Here is a 21,947-nt window from a genome sequence, read left to right as displayed (position 1 = left end):
TTGACCAACATACCTTAGCAAAATGACCAAACCTATTACATTTGTAACACGGAACCTTTATCTTGTCACACCTCTCTTTTCCCTTATAGTGTTTCTTGTTATCATAATTAGAGGCTTCTGACTTCTGAGAACCACCATGTCTCTTCTTGGCTTATGACCAAGACTGTTTTTGATTCTTCTTACTATAAGACTCTTTTAGAGTCCGCTCTACTTCTCTTTTAGAGTTTCTCTATGTCAGACGCAACATTTGCGCCTCTAGACTACTCTGCATCTCTTCAATTCTCATGGTGTTGAGGTTCTTAGAATGTTCAATTGCTACAATAATTTAAGCAAACTAAGGTGTAAGGGATTTGAGTACCTTTTCAACAATAACTTGTTCAAAGAGTATTTCTCCATGAGCCTTCATCTCATTGGTGATCGCAATCACTTTGGAGATGTAATCTGACACCTTTTCATTTTTCTTCATATTGAGTTTTTAATACTTCTTACATCTCGTGTTTCATCTTCCTGAATCATAATTGGAGCTCTGGATACCATGCAAATTCTTAAACTAAATGTTGAATTTGGATTACACTTCAACATAAGTATCTTTCGATTTAAACTTAGTCTTAGTAAAGATAACACAAAGTCTAATTGGATTTTTTAGGTAGGAAAGATTTGAACTTATCCATTACCAAGCCAAGCTAATACGGCCCGAAATCCGCAATTACCGTCCCCCGCCATATTGACGATCCGGTCGATGTATTTATGCATAAAAATCGGCATCCCGTCAATGAATGGAATATTTGGAGCAATTTGTAACTCTTCGATTGATGGGGCAATAGGTGTTGGAATCAGAAATTTTGGATCAATAGGTGTCAGAATTGGAGTCAAAAATTGCGGAACTTGCGGTGGAATAAGTGTCGGAGGCGGTTTGCTTATGCGAGCTCCCTTGTTTGAACTCTTTTGAGATTTTTGCGATTTCGGAGTAGGTGATTCGGGAAAGCGTTTGTCGACGTACTCACAATATAAAGGAGACCGTGTTGTCGAGTTGTCATTTGGCATAGACTTCACTTTCTTTGAAGCACCCTTTGTCTTAACGGGTTGAGACGGCGGTTTCATGTGAAATCCAATCCTCCGCAATTGTTCTTTGATGTATAATTTTGTGTTGTCATCGGCCTTCGAAAACCTCTCTTGTATCACCTCCAATTCGGAAATAATAGAGATATTAAAATCTTCTTCGACACAACCATCATCATCAAAATTAAGCCTCTTCCATGAAGAGTGATTTTATTCATTTTTATTGGCTCACCTAATCTCACTTTTTAAGCAATAGCACAAGCACACGGGAGACCATACGTGATAGTAATAGTGCAACCACACTTTGAACTATCGCCACCAATTGTTTCACATTGTTTTGCCTCGTGAAAGATATAATTCAATCTGACCCGAGACACATTGTCGATCAATTGAGAGTAAAGGATGTTGTTCTTAAATCGATGCTCCAAAATCGTAATGCTCCGACCAAACAAGGTTTGTATTTCGTTGTGTTGGTTCGAAATCATGTGATTTACGGTGTCCCATGCTTTACACAAATCACCCTTGCTATCACACAACCAATTTTTCAAAGTAGCATGTGCCGGCTCAACTCTATTGGTGGTTGTATTCCCAAAGTGTCGGACCTTATCAGTCCACGCACAAACATACTTCTCCTTCACTTTGTCAAGAATGGTGTTTTCAATGTATTTCAATAAATCGGGATATTTTTCACATATTTTTTGAAATTTCAATACGGCATCGACATACAATTATTTTGTCGACTAACTTGCAATACGAGCCCATGCATCCATTATTTGGTCAACAATCACTCCGGGCTTCAATGCTTTCCCACCTTCAGTCGCTACTTGTTTCGTCCCCACAACGGGCTTAACCTTACTTCTCACATTACATGATATGTGATACCGACAAAGTAATGCATCGGAAAAAGGAAATACCTTTGCAACCGCATTCATCAAAGCGGGTTCGCGGTCCGTAACAATCGCCTTAGGCATCTCTTCTTGTTTTTTTCAAAAGTGAGCGACACACCTCCAAGGCCCACCTAAAATTATCCTCCTTTTCACACTCTAAAAAAGCAAAACCAACGAAAAATGTCTTCTCGGTGGATGTAACATCGACCATCTTGAATAATGGGAGTCGATACTTATTGGTCTTGTAGGTAGAATCGAGAAGGAGCATTGTCTAAAAAGTGTTGAACAACTTTATGGAATCCGGATGAGTCTAAAAAATATATCGGACCGTAACCTCGTCATCGCCATTTCTATACTGCACCACGTATTTGTTATCATCCAACATTTTCAACAAATAATGCATCTCGCTCCTATCTCCCCTACTCGCCTTTTTATTGTGGTACCGTTGATTATACACTTGTCTCATATTTGATATGTTGTCGGGTTCCTTCCATTTCAATGTGGCAAGTATATTTTTCGGTTGGACAAAATTCAAGGACATGTCTTTAATAGATGCCTTCTCAACCGGATTGAGTCGACATGCAATAGGATGACCTTGTAATTTTGCGCACAAATTATGGTTATGCAAACCACAAACAACAGAGCATCTCCACTTCGTGCTAGCCAACATGTAACAACGGATTTTAAAAGGACCCTCGCATTTCTAGTATCAGTGTCATCTCTTTTAAAATTCTTTAGCGGAGGATGGTATTTCCCGCTTCTTTCGCACAATATTGTTACAAACAGATTTCTTCTTACCGCACCATTATCGAATCTTACTATCACCACACCAAAACCAAGGTTAGTTGCGTTCCTACGAATCCATGTTAGCATGCTTTCACGATCATCAAAGTTTGGCTTGCTACGAAAGTCACCTCCAACATCTACCACATTTGCGACTACCCCATCGATACTCGTACAAACATCGACTAAAGAAGCTAATTCTCTTGAAATATTATCGGGGTGCACCATACCTATTTTGTCAAAATCACACAGAATTACAAAATGCTGGAAAAAAACTGCAGGGACTATTCCGTAGATACATCTACGAAAGTGTTCATCTTCAACACCTTCCGTAGATGGATCTACGGAAGCTACGTAACTTTTTTGCAGAAAAAATCGATGACAATGTGAACAATATAGTGGTTGAAAGTGATTATTTACCTGAAATTCAGACTCTTCTTTCTCCCTTTGATTTATTGCACAAAAAAGTTTGAGTGTTGGAGTGAAATAGGGTATTGATGATGTAGAGTTTTTAGGGTGTGGAGTATGAAAAGTTTAAAGAAATGAAACAATGGGGGAGCGATCATTCTGGTTCAAACTATATCATACACTTCCGTTGATGCATCTACGGAACATTGTGACACTAAGCTTTTCCGTAGATGCATCTACGGAAGCTTCCCTTAACTGATTTTTATGTGTATTTTTCTCCATATACACTAGTTTATTACGCTTCCGTAGATGTATCTATGAAATGATTCAAATTTTTTTAAAATATGGGGAGTTTCTGGATGTGCATCTATAAAAGCTGGAGAATTTTGCGTGGTGTGTAAAATAATTATAGGTTGGGTTGAGAAATAGTCTATTAATATTATGAATCAGTGTATTACAAGGATGATGTTATTTAAATGCAAGAATTGTTTTTTCTCTTTCATAATGCATTCACATGAACCCTAGCTTTAGTTATAGTAGTAATAAATAGTAGTAATAAATAACATAAGTCTAGCAAAATTTAAGAGGGAAAAAACCAAAGTCACATTCCTTTCAATTTCCATAAATAAAAAACCTTATGTTATTTTATGTCATATCATTATAGGTGTAACCCAAAATAATTAAGGTGTATAAAAATTAATTTAGACCAATCACAAAAATACATATATTTTGTTGCAAAATTGGAAAAAATATTTTTTTTTTCTTCTTTTTCATTTTCAATCATTACAGAAACTGAAAGAATAATCGATGAACAATATTAGGAATAGGAATACTCCAATTCGGAACAAACACGATCTCACCATTACCGATTCAACGATCAATGGAACCGTCGAACTCCGGCGACGATAGGTTCTCCAACGCCTATTCCGGTTCCACGTCATCTTTCACCTTCACCGCCCCTTCCGTTTCTTCCGGCCTTTCCAAGCCGCGATTCGTTAAAATCCGCAAACACAACAATGCCTCCGCCTTCAATCGCGACGGTTCTGTCGCCAATGCCGCCGTCACCGTCGTTGGATCCGATAAGCTCGATTCCGCTTTGAATTTCGATAAACGGATCAGTGATCGGTTGAGGAATCTTAAAATCGGAAGCGAGGGTTTCGTGAACGCGGACGGGAGCGAGCTTCCCGAGGAGATGATGAGTAAGTTGAAGATTGTGACGGAGAATCAAGGCGGTTATGATAAGGTTTGTGTTGAATCGGAACTCGGAACCGAGTTGCTGAAGAAACTCAATATTAGAGAAAATGAGAAAATTGAACGAGGTAACAATAACAATGCAGTTAGTGATGACAATTCGGCTAATTCTGTTATTCGGCAATTGAATAATCTGAATGTGAATGATGTGATGAGCAACAAGTTTAACCTAGTTGACCAGAATGTTGAACCTAATTTATGCAACTCTTCTGCAATGCCATCATCATCGGCGTCGGGTTCAGCTTCAGCTTCTGTGTTGTTTCAACCTTTTGAAGTAGCTAAAAAGGATCAATTTGTTTTTCAGACTAAACCCGAAGTATCAGCTTCACCTTTTGTTGAGTTTAAAACGCATGCGTCAAAGATTGGTGGCAAAGAAGGAAAAGTGAAGGATAAAGGTGGCAATGTGAGAATGAAAAAGAGTATAGTGAATTTGAAGCATTCTACACCAGTACAACCTTGGAATGGACATGGTTTTAATTTTAAAGGAAGTGTTCCACAACAAGGTCATCCTCAAGGTTCTTCCGAGACTTGTTCGCCTATGGAGGTCTCTCCTTATCAGGAAAAACTGGCTGAGAAACGAACCTCGAGGGAAAGTTCAGTGATATCCGATGAGTCATTTGGTGTTGACACTAATGTTAATGAAGCAATGAATTTTGTTGATCACATTGATGAGGATTTGATTAGGGCAACTCAGAACATGAATATAAATGAAAGTAGTGAAGTTGCGTGTGAAGATCCAAAGGAGGCAAAGTCAGAGTGTGATACACATGAATATATTAGTGTTGATGAAGAGACAAAGGATGAGTCTGTTTCTGGGGTTGAAACTGAAAGCTTTAAATCTGCTAGTGATAGTGTGGATCAAATTAATGATGCAGAAACTGAAACCTGTGATGGTGATAAAATGTTGAATCTTGATGGTAGTTTCAGTCTGAGAAATGGAAGCGTGAGTGAGTCTGGCTTCACCTTTGCTGCTGCTTCGTCTGCCGAACCTCAATTAACTAGCCCAAAACGCCACAACAAAAAGAAGAACTGGGTAAATGTTGGTCATGATTCTTTCAACTATACGCCAAACATAAAGGTTCCTTATTCATCATCATCAGTACCATTTTCAGTGGTTTCTGGAAAGCCTCTTATTGCGTCAGGGCAAGACATGAAAACCAAAGTGTCTTTTCCTCAACCCAAAATTAGGGGTTCTGATGTCAATGAGGAGCACGGGTCAAGGGAGGCTTCTGCTTCTGCTGAAGCATGTGAAAAGTGGCGCCTCCGGTGAGTATATTTTAGTTTTAATTCTAATACCATATTTGCACTCACTTGCATATTATTTGCTCAGTTTTTGTTGTTCTGGATTACAAGTCCTCCTGGCTTTTTACAATTGCTGCTGATATGAAAAATGAAATAGAGTGCAGTTATAAGTTTAGGTAAAAAAAAAAAAAAAAAAAAGGAGTTTGCCCTCTAAGTTAACTTTTAAAGATTGTTCCTTTGATTTTGGCTCAATACTTTATGAACATTGCAACTGTTCTCACTCACAATGCTAAATATGCTCTAAATCAGAGGAAACCAGGCCTACAAGAACGGGGATTTGGCTATGGCTGAGAATAGTTACAAACAAGGACTTAGTTGTGTATCTAAAGAACAAACATCTCGGAGCTGTCTCAGGGCTTTGCTGCTATGTTATAGCAACCTGGCTGCCACACACATGTCTCTTGGTAGGGTGAGAGATGCAATAGAAGATTGTAGGCTGGCTGCTGAAATAGATCAAAACTTCCTCAAGGTGCAACTTAGAGCTGCAAAGTAAGTCTCCATTTTTATTCTGATCTTATTGTTTGCAGTATTTAATTGTATGAATTTATATATAATATACAGCCCTAGGGTTTTCTTGTGTAGAAAATAGTTGCATTAGGATTGTTAGGTAGTTGAAATTAACTAGGTAGGGTAGGTAAGAAGGCATTCTAAAATTGTTGGCTATTTTTTTATATGAACAATACCAGTGGGATTATTGATTCGTGTTGTAGAGAAGTAGCGGATCCATAAAGAGTGCTCTTATCCCTCTGGAAATTTAACAATATTGGATTCTAGCACTTAATGCCTGATTATTATTCATAGATTTGAAGACTATATTTTACTTGTAATATACTATTAATATGTAAATATGTAAGTGTCTAGCAACTTGCATGTCCGCAATTCATGACTATAATTTTAAGCATCAAGATTAATGGGTGTATACCTTAAGTCATTTTCTTTTCATTCTTGTTTAAGTTGTTATCTTGCTTTGGGAGAAGTTGAAGGTGCATCACTATATTTCAAACGGTGCTTGCAATCAGGAGCTGATGTTTCTGTAGATCGAAAAATTGCCGTGGAAGCCTCTGATGGCTTACAAAAGACACAGGTCTGATTATCTGTAATTATTTGTAAGACTTACTTTATTTATGGAAGCTTTAACCACTAAAGTTTCCTTTTGGTTAAAGATTTTTAATTAGCAATCTGCATGTGCGATGGATTAATATTGAAAACCTTTTACATTGAACTGATTTGGTATTGTATTATATTAGCCTTCAATGAGAAAATTGTGAAAAGAAAGGTTTTAAAAAAAATGTATCTGGTTTATGTTTCTAAAATTATTGGAAATTTTTTTCTACTGAAAATGTTGAAATATTATGTCTGAATGAAGCCTTGCAAATATAGAAAGGTAAAGAGAGAGATTGAAGATTGTATGTTTCTTTCTTTTGTGCAACAACTGTCTACTGCTTGATAGATGTGTTAATTTTGCATTTTTTTTCTTCATTCTCCTTCACAAAATCTAGAGGTTTTTGATTTCACAATTTTTTAACTGGTTGTGGTGTAATGTCCATTCCATCTCCCAAACTGATTAGTATTTTCACTGGATGACAGAAAGTATCCGACTTCATTAATCATTCTGCTGCGCTTTTGCAAAGAAGAACGTCCTCTGAAACAGAGAGGGCATTGGAACATATTAACGAGGCATTGATGATCAGTATGTACTCTGAAAAGTTGCTTGAAATGAAAGCAGAGGCTCTTTTAATGGTTGGTACCTCATTCTTAATAGTGTGCTACAATTTCACTAGAGCTTATATTATGTCTAATAGTATACATGCCAGTTAGAATTTGTTCTACTTTACTATTACTGAAGCAACAATTCAGTTAGAATTAGTTATGCCAACTTTCTTAGAGCCCGTTTGTTACAGTTCAATAGAAAGTGATTTTAACTATATATTTCTAAAAATGATTTTATGAGAACTTACTGAAAAAAAGGAGAAATTATTTCAATCTCGTCTGTTATAAATTAAAAAAATAGTTTTGATATTTAGTAACTTAGATATTCATTGTTAGAGATTTTAGCATAATAAAAATCATATATTTGTTCAAAAAGATATCTTTTAAAATAGCTTCTTATCTTAAGCATTTTAAAAATGTTATCATCCAAAAAAAGTTGTAGCTAATAGATGAAATATTTAAAATAATTTGATGAGAAGCTATTTAAACCAATTTTTCATTTGAACTTTTTTTATTAAATTCTCGTTAAAAAAAATTTGGTACACTTTAAAAATCATTTTCTTTAAAAGCTCTAACAAATGGGCCCTTAGTCTGATTAGAGCTGTTACTAAACTGCGCGACTCTTGTACTCTGTATATATTATATAGTGGTCTCTGCATTCAGAAATACCATATAAAATATCACAGCTACAGTTTCTCTATTTCTCTAAATCTAATAATGGAGACACTCAAGAGTCTGCATTTCAGAGTAGTAATTTATACCAATTGATTCTGTGTAAGATGACTTCTGTTTCACATATCAGCTTTGTAGATATGAGGAGGGGATTCAGCTGTGTGACGAGACCTTAAGTTCAGCTGAGAAGAATGCTTGTCCAATTCCTGCTGGCCAAGCCACATTTCTGGATGATTCAGAACTCTCAAAAATTTTCTACTTTAGAGTATGGAGGTGTTCAATTATGCTTAAAGCCTATTTTCACCTAGGAAAGCTTGAAGAAGGTCTTTCTTTGCTGGAACAACAAGAGGAAAAGGTGTCTGCCATAAACAAGTAATCATTACTATCCTATAACCCATTCACCCTCCTCTTCTTTTCCCAGGGGCAACTAGAAAAGAGAAAAAGAAAAATGAATATTTAACATTGATGATGATCTTTTTATCATCAGTTTTGATACTGTCCTTGCAGGAGTGGAAGCAAGGTTTTGGCGTCACGTATACCACTAGCTGCCACTGTACGCGAGCTTTTGCATCATAAGGTTAGCTTATACAATGTTTCAGGATATTTTAATGGCAGCCATGTATACTATCATATTTGTTTGCTTAATGCGTAGAACATTTCTTTTGTTAAAAGTAGAGTACTTTTTCTGCTTAATGCATATAACACTTCTGTTGTTAAAAATAGTTGTACTTTCTTTTTTTTTCTGATGTGCAGTTTTGCAGCAATATTTTAAGGTTTAACCGACTTTAAAATGGGTTTTGTAAGAAACATCAATTTTAGCATTGTAAATCTGTTCATTTGCAATAGAGTTACTTCTACTGCTTGTGCATGCTGTTGCTTTTGGTGACAATTGTCGTGCACATATACTCCTGTTTGAACTTGTAGAATTAAATAAAGCCTGGAGAGAAATGCTCCTATAATGGAATGGGATTCCTAAACACCAATTTGATTGTTTTTGGGTTTGGTATGCTTTCAAAATAAGTATATTCTTATAATATCACTTATTTTCAAAGCACTGACTATTTTTTCAGTTTAAAAAACCCAAACACTTGGGCTAACTGTGTGTATTTTATTAGTACTGAGGAGTTGGGATTAATATTAGTATAATTTGTGCAAACCTTTCCCAATAACCATTAAGCATACTACTCAGTTATGTTTTCTAGTTTTCTTTAACCCGGTAATTTATCCTCTTCCATTGAGCTTCTCTACTATTTTCTCATTGATGTTATATTGTATTCTAAGAAATATTCATCAGTTTAACTCAGTTTGCCCGGTTTTCTGTAACTTAGAAATTGCTTTTCATTGGGATTGATGTAAATCTATTCAAATGTAGACTGCAGGGAATGAAGCATATCAGGCTGGACGACACGCAGAAGCTGTTGAACACTATACATCTGTTTTATCTTGTAATTTGGAGTCTCGTCCATTTGCAGCTGTCTGTTATTGTAACCGCGCCGCTGCATATAAAGTGTTAGGTCAAATAACCGATGCAATTGCAGATTGCAGTCTGGCTATAGCTCTTGATGGAAATTATTTGAAGGTTTTTCCCTTCAACTGGATCTCCTTCCTTTTTTTAAAGATCTTGTATCTTTATCAGATGGGTTCTGGTTAGATATAGAAACTAGGAATAACATGTTTTGCCTAGTTTGATGAGCATTATTCATATTCAACCGATAGCTGATTGTTATTGATGTCACCATTGTGTTCTTGCGAACTTTCTGTTTAGGAATTTCAAACCCTGTTGTTCATTCCTTCTCTCTTTTATCTGTAATAACTTTTGCATTGAAGAATTGCTTAGGATTTCAATAGCACAGGACAATGAGAAATATGTTTTCACACTCTCGCAGGCACTTTCTAGACGAGCAGGTCTGTACGAGATGATCAGAGATTATTCCCAAGCAGCCAATGACCTTAGAAGACTTCTCTCTCTTCTCAGTAAGGCGCTTGAGGATAATGCCAATCATAAGGGAACATCTGATAGATCAATTAATTATACTAATGATTTGAAACAATATCGCATTCGGCTCTCCGAACTAGAAGAAGAAGACAGAAAGGAGATCCCTCTTGATATGTATCTTATTTTGTAAGTTGTTAGTACTCCTTTATCCTATTATTATAACTGACCAATTAACACCATTTTAGAAGAAGGCAAAATAATATTTCTCAAAATCACCGGTCACCATGAATTCTACTTTTGTGTGTATTTCCATGTTAAAACTGTACCCGATCCACTTATGAGGTTGATATGGGAAATTTTCAGACATAAAGGGAAGGTTTCATATTCGTCCTTCCTTGGTTCATGAAATTTAATGATCCATTTTTCAATATCTAGAGTTAGAAACTAAATAAAATTCATGTCAAAATTTGTGACTGAATTAGGATTCATAAGCTTATTAGTTCAGGACTAAATATAGGCTCATGGAAGGGATGGATCTGTAAGGTAATTATTCCCCAAATACACATCCAGAATCCGAAAATTACTATTAGAAAAAGGTCCATTTGGGAAACCTTTATTTTGGTTTATAAATATTTGATCCATTTTGCAAAAAACAATCCATAAAGAAGGTACCACATCATTGCTGTGAAGTTTAAACTTTCTTTAAATAGGTGGCACTCAATGGTTTGTTCATCAATAGTGTACATTTTAACTCTTCTCATTGTCAGTGGGTCATAGTAAAATTCTAGTTAAAAATATATTGATTACCTCAAAGTATGTACTGATGGAAAACATGATTGTCATGTACTAGTAACTTATTTATAAAACAGGAATCACCTACAACTTAATACAGATTTCAACTAAAAATAATACATCTGTGAGTAACCAAGGGTACTTTAATTAGGGTACCGGTACCTTAATGTGCTGTCAGACATTTATTGCTTGCTTGTGATACTTGGTGGACTCCCAAAGAAATCATTAAATGTTTTTAATGCTATACCATTTTATAATTGTCATCATTTCATGTGATGTGAGTTGTGCTTTTAAGTATGGTTGTGAAAACAAAATGTTGAAACCTCTGTTTTTAATTTAGAGGAATATAGCATTATATAGGTTTAAGGTTATGAGCTGATTGACATTATGATGGCAGGGGAGTTGAACCATCTGTTTCAATATCTGAAATCAAGAAGGCCTATCGGAAAGCTGCACTTAAACATCATCCGGACAAGGTTTTTTAATTGGAAACTTAGTTAGATAATGATATGTTTATAACTTTTATAACATTTTATTTTTTGTTGTAGGCTTGCCAGTCTTTGACAAAAAATGACCATGGAGATGATGGGATATGGAGGGTTATTGCAGAGGAAGTACATAGAGATGCTGATAGGCTTTTTAAAATAATTGGGGAGGCATATGCTGTCCTGTCAGACCCTGCAAAGGTATTTTATATAATTTCCAATAGGAATTAAAGACTGCTTTGCTTCTCCTTACTCGTTTGTGTGTGTTTTACCCCAACAAAGATGAGAATTGATAGTGTTTAAGTGCTCAAGAGGTCCTTCAAGTTTTCAAGCTCTAGCAAATTAATCTTTGTATTCATTTGATCGGTATTCTATTTTTGCAGCGTGCACGGTATGATGCAGAAGTAGAAATGAGAAATTTCCAAAGGCGACGCCCTGGAAATATGGGTAGAAATAATATGGAGAATCAGTATTGCCCATCTGAACAATCCAACAGAAGACATTGGAGAGAGGTTTGGAGATCATACGGTAATTCATCTTCTCAAAATTATGAAACTGGTCGACCAAGTAGGAAGTAACAAAGTTGCATGGAATGTTAATCCGGTTAGGATCTTGGTTGCAGTATGAGTCATGGAATTTGACTTTGTTTGGCGGCACTTTTAAAATATCTGCTGCATTTGGCCTGCCAAATTTTTGCAGTACAGTAATCTTCTCGCTTTATTTATCACGCTGTTATGCAGCTTCAACCCTTTGAGTTTTGAAGACCCGTTCCTGCATTCTATGACATAATTTTGGAGAAACCAAGCTGGTCAATGTTTCGGGTTGCTCGGAAAGGTTAAATTTTTCTCTTGACAAGAGAAACACAACATGGTTGCATTCGATGAGCATTTTTATTGTTTTTTTTTTCTGCGAGGAGTTGGTGTGTTGGCTTGGCTTGCGAGGAGCAGCATGTGTAAAGGAAGCTTGAAATTTTTTGCTGATTTTTTTAATTGTGTAAATTTTATAGACATTTACAGGATGTTGATTTTGAGATGTACAGACGAAATTAAATCGTAATACCACGTTAACGATTGTAATTATCAAAACAACAACAGTTTGGCCAATGTGGGAGAGGGGAAGACTTAAACGAAATTTTAAAAAATATAGAAAAATATTTGACATTTTTTTTAAAAATGATTTTGTTTAGAATGATAAAAGAGTCATTATCATTACTAAATTATTAATTTTCAAAATAGTATAACAATCTAAAAGATATTTGGAAAATTTATGTAAGCTCTCAAAAATCCTCCTTCAATATGATTTTTGAGTTTCCTCATTTTATGGGATTTTTGGTGTTATCAATAAAATGAAACCCTCCAAAATCCTCCTACCTAAAATCTTTTTATTCTTTTCACTCCATTCTTCATATTTTTCAAAGTCCTCCCTTTCCCTCCAAACTCGCAAACAAAACCTCAAAGATTTGCTAACTCGAAAATACTCTTCATAAATTCGGAGATGCATCTTCGGATGCAATTACACCAAATTTACTTTTTTTTTAGATTTACTCGATTTTAAACAAAATATGATCTGGAGATACATCTCTGTATAATATAATATTTGAGTGTATCTAGAAATGCATTTAAAAAAAAATCACATGTACTCATTTATGGTGTCTTTATTCACTGAGCTAAAAATAATCTCATGTACACACTTTTGGTGCCTATATTCACCGAGTCCATGTACTCATTGATGGTGTGGGGTGGCAAAACGGGTCGCACCCCTCGCCTTATGCCACCAAAAAAAAATGGGGTGGGGTAGCCCGCCAAATGAAAATGAGTATAAAAATCTAATCCGCCCCGCTAAGGTGGCGGATTGGCGGGCTAATTCATACTATTTTTTTATTTATTTTTTTTTTTTTTTTATTAGATTAATAGTTTTTTTTAGCTTTCAATTAGATTTATCACTTATTTTTTTTAAAGCATCTTTTAAATAAAGTTTACTTAAAAAATATTGCATATATTCACAAATAAATATAAAAAATAAAACCATCAATAAATAGAATAACTATAATTAATTATTAAAGGTGAGTTTATAAGAATAAGAGCGGCGGGCTTTGGTGGACGGCAGATTTTGGCGGGCGACGGGTTTTGGCGAGGCGAACTTTGGTGGACGACAGACCTAAAATTCCAACCCAACCTGTCATTTTTTTACGGGTGCACGGGCTGGCTTGGCGGGCCACGGCCCGTTTTGCCACCCCATTGGTGTCTTTATTCACTGAGCTGATTTAATTAATGACTCAGTGATATGTCCGGAGATGCATGTCGGAAATGTCAAATGGGAAATTGAGTAAAACATAACTTTGTATGATCTTCTTCATACTCAAATAACACTTCATTCTAAAAACCCTTTAAAAAGTTTCTTTCATTCTCAATCAACTTTTCTACACCAAAATATCATTCTTGTATTTCATCACTTTAAAAGGAGCAAAACAAGTTAAAATTGTAGGTAAAGTTCATTCATTTCATCCCTCATTATTTGCTTTAATTTGCTTTTTGAGCTAAAAAAAACGTTGAATCCGCATATGCATCTTCGGATGATGTTAGTTGTGGTTCGGATGTGCATATCTGAATCCTGTTAGTTTGATTTTTAACATTATATTTCTGTTATTGGTAATATTAGATATGATGCACCCATATATGTTTTCCAAAGCTATTGTGATTGTGAATGTTAAATCGGTCGAAGTGAAGCATGATGTTAAACCAAATAAAGTGAATGATGATGTTAAACCGGATGAAGTGAATGTTGATGCTAAATTGGGTGCTCGACTGGTTATTGTCAAGGCAGATGTTCATGCACAATTTACAATAAAGAAGAGTTTATTGTTTGTGAACATATGCTACAATGAGTCCATAGGGAGGCGCGGAAATTAGGATTTGGCGTTGTAATCGAAAAATTCGACAATGATTTGGATACATGAGAAATATTTCTAACAATGAGATGCGGAAGAAGTGACATGTACCAACCACAAATTAGGAAGTTGAAATTAGATGACATTGTATTGAGGAAACGTTAGTGTCCGTTTAAATTGCACCGATACCGTACATCGAATGAGACAGAAATTTAATGTGATTTTCGGTATACATAATCTTGCCTTGACTGAAAAGCTAGTCGGTTTGTCTCCTTGTTCCCGAGGAGAGAGAACTTGCTTTGTACATGACATTAATCATGGTGACACCGAAAAACAAACTTGCATCTTTGTAACAGAAAATACCTCTAAATGTTTCAAATATCAAACAAATATACAACGTGTGTGCTCAAAACAACAAGGCAGTAAGAGGACCAAGATCTTAGATGCAAAAACTGTTAAGGCTTCTAGAGAATGACAAATATGTTTCTACGCACAAAGTTTGTAAGGATAAAGTCATCATTCGAGATATATTTTATAGTCATCCTGATTCCATCAAGTTGTTCAACACACTTACCATTGTACAAAACAAAGAAGTATAAACTTCCACTCTTAGAGATTGTTGGTGTTACTTCTGTGGAGATGACTTTTTCAGTCGGTTTTGTATTTTTGAAATCCAAAAAATAAGAGAATGTTACATGGACTTTGAAAATGTACAAGACTATGTTTAAGGATCAAGAAAATATGTCAGAAGTAGTAATCATCGATCGTGACATTGTAGTGATGAATTTGGTTGCGATGATGTTTCCTACATCGTAAGCATTATTTTGTAAGTATCACATAATCAAAAATATGAGAAGTCGAGTAAAACATGCGGTTGGCATGAAACAAGTCAAAGGTGAAGATAAAAAATGGTCAAACCTGATGTGGTGGTGGAAAATATAATGGATGCATGGAAAGCTATAATAAATTCTTTCAAGAAAATTAAATGTCGAATTTGTATTATATTTCAGGAGTGTGTGTGCGATATATCCAAATTTTATAAAATATATTGAGGGTACTATTTTGGATCAGGTGAAAGAGAATATTATTTGTGCATGAACCGATCAAGTTTGACACTTTGACAATACAAAAATTAACATAGTTGAATCTGCACATGCTAGACTGGAGAATTGGTTGAAAAATAGTAAAAGATATTTTTGTCGAGATTGGGACGTCGTGAACCAAATGCTCCGAAATCGACAAAATGAGATACACACATCTTTTTGTCGGAGCATTATTGTGTTATAACACCGATTTAAAGACAACATCCTTTATTCACATAGAATAAGAATGAGAATAATGATATGGATATAATTATTTGTTGAACACATAGAAAGGTTATAGCATGTAGAAAGTAATGATATGTCAATTCTCAAGAGCTAGATACACCTACGGCCTTGCACTACAATAGGAATAATTTTGCTGAACTACACTTAGAATGGAAAATTCATGCATATATTCCTAATCCAAGTTCCTTCGGATTTGTCTCAATCATCCATGGGGACCTGTTTTTTTTTCAAAAGAAAACAGCATATTTCAAATTTTTCAGAGTCTCATAATACATAACAGTAACACAAGCGCAAAGGTTAGAAAGTTAACCTGTTCATTGCAAAGTTAATCGTTCCCTGGCTAGCACGCTTGAGAAGAACTTCTCTTGCTTCAACTGGAATTCCTTGAGGCTGCATTTAGAGTTCAACAAAATAGTTACAGCACAATAAAAACTTGTTTGCTGAAATTTTTGGTATTGCGCCTTTGAAATGTGTAACCACTATATAAAAGCACAAAGATTGTAAATTAGATACAAATATACACCTCTTCAGGAAACCAAACCCCAGGCTGCGTGCTTCCTTCAAGAACTGCAAGTGCAAATGCAGCTGTGGAAATTCCTACAGATCTAAGAGAAAGTATACTGTATAGTCAAATAACAAGTGTATTATTTTTGAAAAAGCAGCTATTTGTCTGAAATATTTTGTTAGTAACAATATAGAGTTACTATGATTCCAATTTTTAGAAGTAATAATAATATAAGGGTGTCATTGAAATTTGAAACGTCTTCACAATGCTACTGGCTGCTAATCCCTTTTGGCTGCTTAAGTTTGGTAGTGTATATGGATTACTAAAACTAACTTAGAAATATAATTCATATTTTAATGGTATAAATACAATTTATAGTTATAATATTATTTTATGTTTCAATTCAATAAACAGAACAAAAACTATGTCACTAAAAATTGCACTGTATAATATTTTAAAATAATCATCCGTAAAAATAATTTAATTAATACCAAAAAATGTGTCACCTAAGAAAAGAAAAAAGGAAAAGGAAAATAATGACTTACTCTGAAAGTCTTCTATGGCTGAAAATACCAACTGTATTGCGGCCGCTTGATAATTCTAGATCAACCTGTTCAGAAGATAAGGAGATTTTTAGTTTGAGGTTCATGTGGATCAGAAGATGACATAATTTATTTAAGTATCTCATGTAAAAATCATAGCAATTCAATAATATATAAAAGGAACAAGATGATTAAGTAAAAGCTCAATCACTTTCATTCGCCTTACCCTCATTGATACACGTTCTCCAGCAAACCCATCTACTGCTCGAACAACAGGATCAAACAATTCAACCATTCTTTGGACTTTACTTCTGTCTCTCAGAAATTCCTGTATTTTAGCTCTGAAGTCAATCACATAATAATTAACATATAGTTTAATTTCGTATTTTCATTCTCATGATATGTGTAACTTATTTCACATTAACATTTGTATTCCAATTTTCCTTTTTATGTTTCCACAGCTTCGCATCATGGTGCTAGAACCTATTAACAAGAAACTTAAAGAAATTAAATCTTCAAATTCCTCAATTTCTAGTGAAACAAAGTTCAGTAGAATATTTTACTGATTGCGTTCTGATAGATCCCTGGCACTAAGGTGTACAATAGTACAATTGATTGCTAGGAAATGAGATTGTGGGGCCCACACTGAGGCGGGATCTACAACAGGGGACCCCAAACAATTTAGAATTTTTGCTATAAACTTGTGCATAGAGAAGATATACTTGTTAGAACTTGCTATAAACTTTTGCTATCACCTGGTCCCCTATTGCATTCTGATAGTTCGACCTTTTAAATGGAATGGACATGTATAAACGTACAGTGGCAGCAGTAGATGTTAGAGACTGTTGTGAATAGCTGTGCAAGGGAAGTGTCATCAGCATGTGGTGAAGGTGCACTGCTACAAGCTGATAGAAGAAATGGGATAAAAGGCTACAAGAGGAGAGAGGAAGGGGGAGATTTTGTGAGAGAGAATTTGGGTTGGAGTCAGAAAACCATAACATGATTAAGTTTATACATGTTCATTCTATTTAAAAGTTCAACCTTTATTGCATTGCTTTAAACATTATGTGATCAAAATAAACACATAAGATTATATAAGTAGGTCGTAGTGTAATGTATGTAGTTCACAAGGTTCTTCAACTCTCACTAGTCCCAACCAGAAGTAAAATATAATCAACTTTAAGTTTTTCTCATTGATATATAGGGTTATAGGTCTTCATATTTCACTATAAAATAATTTAGATTTCACAAAACTCAAATTTTAAATAAAATCCTTTAAAAATAGTGGTTAGAAAGTAGAATATTATAGTATATAGTAATTACAAATGCTAGGTACTAAAAAATGAATGACATAGAATAGAATAGTAGAAATAGCAAACTATCAAATGAATTGCCAAATTGCAATAATAGAATCAAAGGTTACCAAAACCAACCAATAGTAAAATGCTCAAGCAAAAAATAAACGAGATCAAGCCTACAAAACTTGTGCCTGACTTCGTTATCCTCCTTGTTTGCATCATTAAATTAGATTTCAGGATGTCATATGGCTTATAACAAGGATAACAGAAATACTTGAGGTATAGCAAATCGCAGTAATCATTTCATAATAGATTGAGCATGCTATCAGAAGCAATGCTGCATTGAGAGATTGTTTTCATGCACGCTGATAGCAATTTCAATAATCTGAAAACAAGCAATATCCAAGAGACTCACCGGAGGAAGAAGTTTCGCCATAATTTCCATTCCCCAATTCCAGAAAAATGGTGCTGTTCCAAATCTGGCACTTACAGATGGCACTCCTAGAATCTCATGAGTACTTCTAACCTCTGGCAAATTCCTGAAAACCATGTATTGAAGTGGAACCCTAATTTCTGAAGAAAGCAAGTATATAGAGGCAATTAAATCAATTTCTTGTTGATCATATATTATAACATGTATAATGTGACTGAACATAAAATAACATTCACATATTGAATGTCAACTGTTAATATAAACACAGACTCGATGATGACTTGGGGCTTGTCTAATTGAGTTTTTGTTTTTTTAAACTATTCTACAAAAAAAAAAAATCAAAAACTCTTTCAAAAATAAACTAAAAAATAATTATTTGGTATATTAATTTGAAGAAAATGAGGGATAAAAAAACAAAAACTTTGATAAATTTGTTTTGAGAACAGATAGTAAAAGAGGTGGGTGACAGGTGGAGACAAAACAGAAATGGAGAACAATGATGGGGCCGATAATGGTGAAAGGGTGTCAAGTTGTGATGACGATAACAATGGGGATTAGTGATGGACAGTGGTTGCATTGACAGCCGTGGTGGAGGCAGGTGGCTGGCACCGATGGTAATGAAAATGGTGGAGGGTGCCTGGCGGCAGTGGCAACATTGATAGAGGGTGTCGGAAAGGGACAGTGAAGGGTGTCGGAAAGAGACTGTGAAGGGTGTCAGGTAGGGGGAATGGATAACAACAATGAAACAATACATAGAAATAAAAATGAGAAAATCAAGATATATAAACCAAAAAAAAAAAAATAGGACTCTAGATTGATCTTGATTTGTTGTACTGAAAACCAAAACACTAAACAAGTTTTAAGAACAAACAATTAGAACACCTATACTTTTTATAAGAAAAAATAGTTTTAAACACTTTAATCATGCATACCCTTACTACTTTAGTTTGTTTTTGAATCATGGTTAGTAAGGATATTCTGACTTCCAACACTTTCAATATAATAATGAACTTACAGCAGATAAACATCTTTTTTGCCAATCCCTTTTCCAAAGTCAATCTTGAGCATTCCACTATATGGCTTCAGTTTGACCTTTTCTCCTAGTTGAACATTTCAGCACCATTGTTTAATCCTACAAACAAAATGGTAATTTAACCTAGCTAAAATTAACATGTACAAACTCTCTAGACAACAACCTTTGTTATACGCAACTACTTCCTCTCCCAATAGCAAGAAGCTCGTGGCTAATATGGTTGGACCAGCCCCGCCAGTTCCAGCTGTGTAGTAGTAGAACCTGAATTGACCATACCGTAGCAGCTCTAAATCAATGAGACCAGGAAAAAAATACTTATCTCTGTCCCTGGTTAACCTATTCTTCTTGTCTTTTTTCTTTATCTTCATTTTTCTGCTAAAGCTTATTTTGTTTTGGTGGATTGAGAGAAACAGATAAATAAAGAAAAAGATTCTACATTTCCAAGTTGTGCGAAGACAGAAATATATCCTCGGTAAGGCACCTGTCCTACGTTAGTGGTTGATAAGAGTAGTGGAAGTGTAGGGTAGTAATGGGGGTATTCTTAAAGTGGAAGGAGCTGGTTCTTGTGTAATGATCAAGAGTGTTTTGTGGTTACTGGAGTGTTGGTTTGTTCATGGCATAAAAGATAAGTAGGACTGTAGGAGAGGGCGAGGAGGCTTATTATATTGTATATAGCCTTAATGTTGCCTCTTATGTTTCAGTTTGTTTTTCTATTTGGGGTTGGTATTTTAGCCCTGTACATAGTACAATTTACTATGGTTGGTGTGGGCTCATCTTGAACCAGGATCATGGTTTCTTAATAAATTTCGCTCCTAAGTAATGACATCAACACAATAAATTTGCATAGATTAAAAAATCATAAACTCTAAAACTCTATGAGAGAAACCATCACCTTAGCCTCTCTGGCTTATCTTCACTTTCACTTTCACTTTCACTTTCACTTTCTGCTAACCGGACTAGCTCCGCTGCCATGACTATGACAAAATTATAGGAAGTATTAGCAACCAAAATTCAGAATATGCTTAAAAGCATATGCAAAAAAAAATCTCACTCAACATAACTCCATACAATTCCATGATAAATACTTCAATAATCAAGCGGTGTATAGGTCAACTCAACATAACCGGTAAACAAATAATTGAGCAATTCTAACAATGAGTTGGCAAGCATAAGAATAATGAAGAAATAGGCTAGCACCATTGCTCACTCCAGGGTATATTCCTGCAGTTGTTATAGCTGGAACATTTGCAGCTAGCGCCCTACTCATGAAGGATTTCGCACGGCGCGAATAGGCCGTGTCATCACAAACATCAATATATGCCGTCTGCAACAAAAAAGGAAACAAAATAAAAAGAATCAAACTACAAATAGTTAAGCAAAGGTAAGATAAACATATATAAACATAGAAGCATAGACTTGTACAGTGATTTTTACACTATATAAGATACCTTGGTATTAATGGCAGCTTCAAGCACACTACATTTTTCTGTCTGTTGAAAAGGACCAGCGGCATGAACTACAAGATCCACGCCTGTAGAAGCAATCTAACACTATATATAATCGACATCAACAACAACTTCGATAATCGAATTCAATTTAGAAACAAACAAACACGAGACACAGAGAAAATGCTAAGATTGAAATTGAAATTGAAACTTCACCTTTCAAAGCAGTTTCCAGTGAATTGGCGTCGTCAATGTCGACGCGTGCGAAACCAGAATTGCCACCGAGTTTCGCAACGAGAGCTTCACCTTTCTCCCTGTTTCGGCCGGCGACGAGGATCCGAAGGTCAGGGCAGAGGTTGGAGAGAGCGGTTGCGGTTGATCCTCCAACACGACCTGTTCCGCCGAGTACCAAAACTCTTGAGTTGCGGAGCTTCTCCGGTAGCTCGGGGAGGTTGGTGGCGTCGGTGGCGGTGACCTTGAAATTCAAATTGAGAGGTAATGATGTTGGCGCCATTGATTTGGGGAGATTGGTTTGTTTCACTTCATTTCCCTCTTATTTTTTCTGCGTTTTCTCTTATCACGAAAAATCCTTATCCTATTTCCTTCATTGCTCTTGGCTCTTGCCACGTTCACTCATGCATAACAATGCAAATTTAATTTAGATTTTTTTCTTTAAACCCCTTCATGTCCGACATAGCACATTCCTAAATAATAAATAGGGTTAAATATGTTTTAGGTCCTTGTAAATAATTCAAAAAATGCTTTTCGTTCCTCTAATATTTTTGTTCAAATAATGGTCCCTCTAATATTTTTCGTCCCTATTATGCATCTCTGCCGTCAATTTCACTTAGAAGCTGACGTGGAGCATGACTTGGCATTTTTTTAAAAATTTTTTAAATAATATATGATGATTTGTTAATTGAAATAGTAACTAAGTAATAAACCCACAAATTACAACTTTTCATCTTCATTTCTTTTCCACTTTGACGTTTTCTCTCAAAGTTACTCTGCTAGGGTTTTTTTACGAAGAGAAGGTGAGGTGAAATATGTTTCCACCACTTCCATTCACTTATGCCAACATTAACAAGCAAGGTATACTATATATGCTAACTTGATTAATTTGTCATAGTTGCAGAAACGGTCATTTTTGCTGCTCACGATTTCTCTGTGGTCCCAAACAAGTGCTGAAAG

General features: G+C 35.3%; 2 protein-coding genes across 2 annotated transcripts; one reads left to right on the top strand and one right to left on the bottom strand.

Annotated features, from left to right (window-relative positions):
- The first annotated feature begins 3,901 nt into the window (after window positions 1-3,901).
- On the top strand, window positions 3,902-12,388 carry LOC131602259 (uncharacterized). The gene is made up of 11 exons (XM_058874334.1): window positions 3,902-5,654; window positions 5,940-6,179; window positions 6,645-6,774; window positions 7,278-7,430; window positions 8,203-8,444; window positions 8,580-8,649; window positions 9,445-9,651; window positions 9,959-10,194; window positions 11,198-11,276; window positions 11,349-11,486; window positions 11,669-12,388. Exons 1-11 carry the CDS (start codon window positions 4,018-4,020, stop codon window positions 11,861-11,863), a joined length of 3,327 nt encoding a protein of 1,108 aa, XP_058730317.1. The 5' UTR covers window positions 3,902-4,017; the 3' UTR covers window positions 11,864-12,388.
- Window positions 12,389-15,502: 3,114 nt separating this feature from the next.
- LOC131602258 (uncharacterized) lies at window positions 15,503-21,404 on the bottom strand. Its single transcript, XM_058874332.1, has 12 exons — window positions 20,973-21,404; window positions 20,760-20,842; window positions 20,509-20,635; window positions 20,204-20,285; window positions 19,475-19,572; window positions 19,294-19,378; window positions 18,261-18,384; window positions 16,774-16,875; window positions 16,551-16,615; window positions 16,024-16,105; window positions 15,811-15,890; window positions 15,503-15,716 (listed from the first exon to the last, which is right to left on the bottom strand). Exons 1-12 carry the CDS (start codon window positions 21,268-21,270, stop codon window positions 15,659-15,661), a joined length of 1,284 nt encoding a protein of 427 aa, XP_058730315.1. The 5' UTR covers window positions 21,271-21,404; the 3' UTR covers window positions 15,503-15,658.
- Between the last annotated feature and the right edge of the window lie 543 nt (window positions 21,405-21,947).

Source organism: Vicia villosa, linkage group LG5 (genome assembly GCF_029867415.1).
Source record: "Vicia villosa cultivar HV-30 ecotype Madison, WI linkage group LG5, Vvil1.0, whole genome shotgun sequence".
Classification (NCBI taxonomy): domain Eukaryota; kingdom Viridiplantae; phylum Streptophyta; class Magnoliopsida; order Fabales; family Fabaceae; genus Vicia; species Vicia villosa.
Note: the sequence above shows the minus strand (reverse complement) of the source record. Positions and strands in the feature narration are given on the sequence as shown.

What these genes read in the sequence shown, in the direction of transcription:
- LOC131602259 (XM_058874334.1), top strand. Translation starts at nt 4,018, where the DNA reads ATGGAACCGTCGAACTCCGGCGACGATAGGTTCTCCAACGCCTATTCC. An exon ending in TGTGAAAAGTGGCGCCTCCG is followed by an intron (nt 5,655 to 5,939) that starts GTGAGTATATTT and finishes GCTCTAAATCAG; the next exon opens with AGGAAACCAGGCCTACAAGA. An exon ending in AAGGTGTCTGCCATAAACAA is followed by an intron (nt 8,445 to 8,579) that starts GTAATCATTACT and finishes CTGTCCTTGCAG; the next exon opens with GAGTGGAAGCAAGGTTTTGG.
- LOC131602258 (XM_058874332.1), bottom strand. Translation starts at nt 21,270, where the DNA reads ATGGCGCCAACATCATTACCTCTCAATTTGAATTTCAAGGTCACCGCC. An exon ending in GATAAGCCAGAGAGGCTAAG is followed by an intron (nt 19,573 to 20,203) that starts GTGATGGTTTCT and finishes TGGTCAATTCAG; the next exon opens with GTTCTACTACTACACAGCTG. An exon ending in AGTAGTTGCGTATAACAAAG is followed by an intron (nt 19,379 to 19,474) that starts GTTGTTGTCTAG and finishes ATGTTCAACTAG; the next exon opens with GAGAAAAGGTCAAACTGAAG.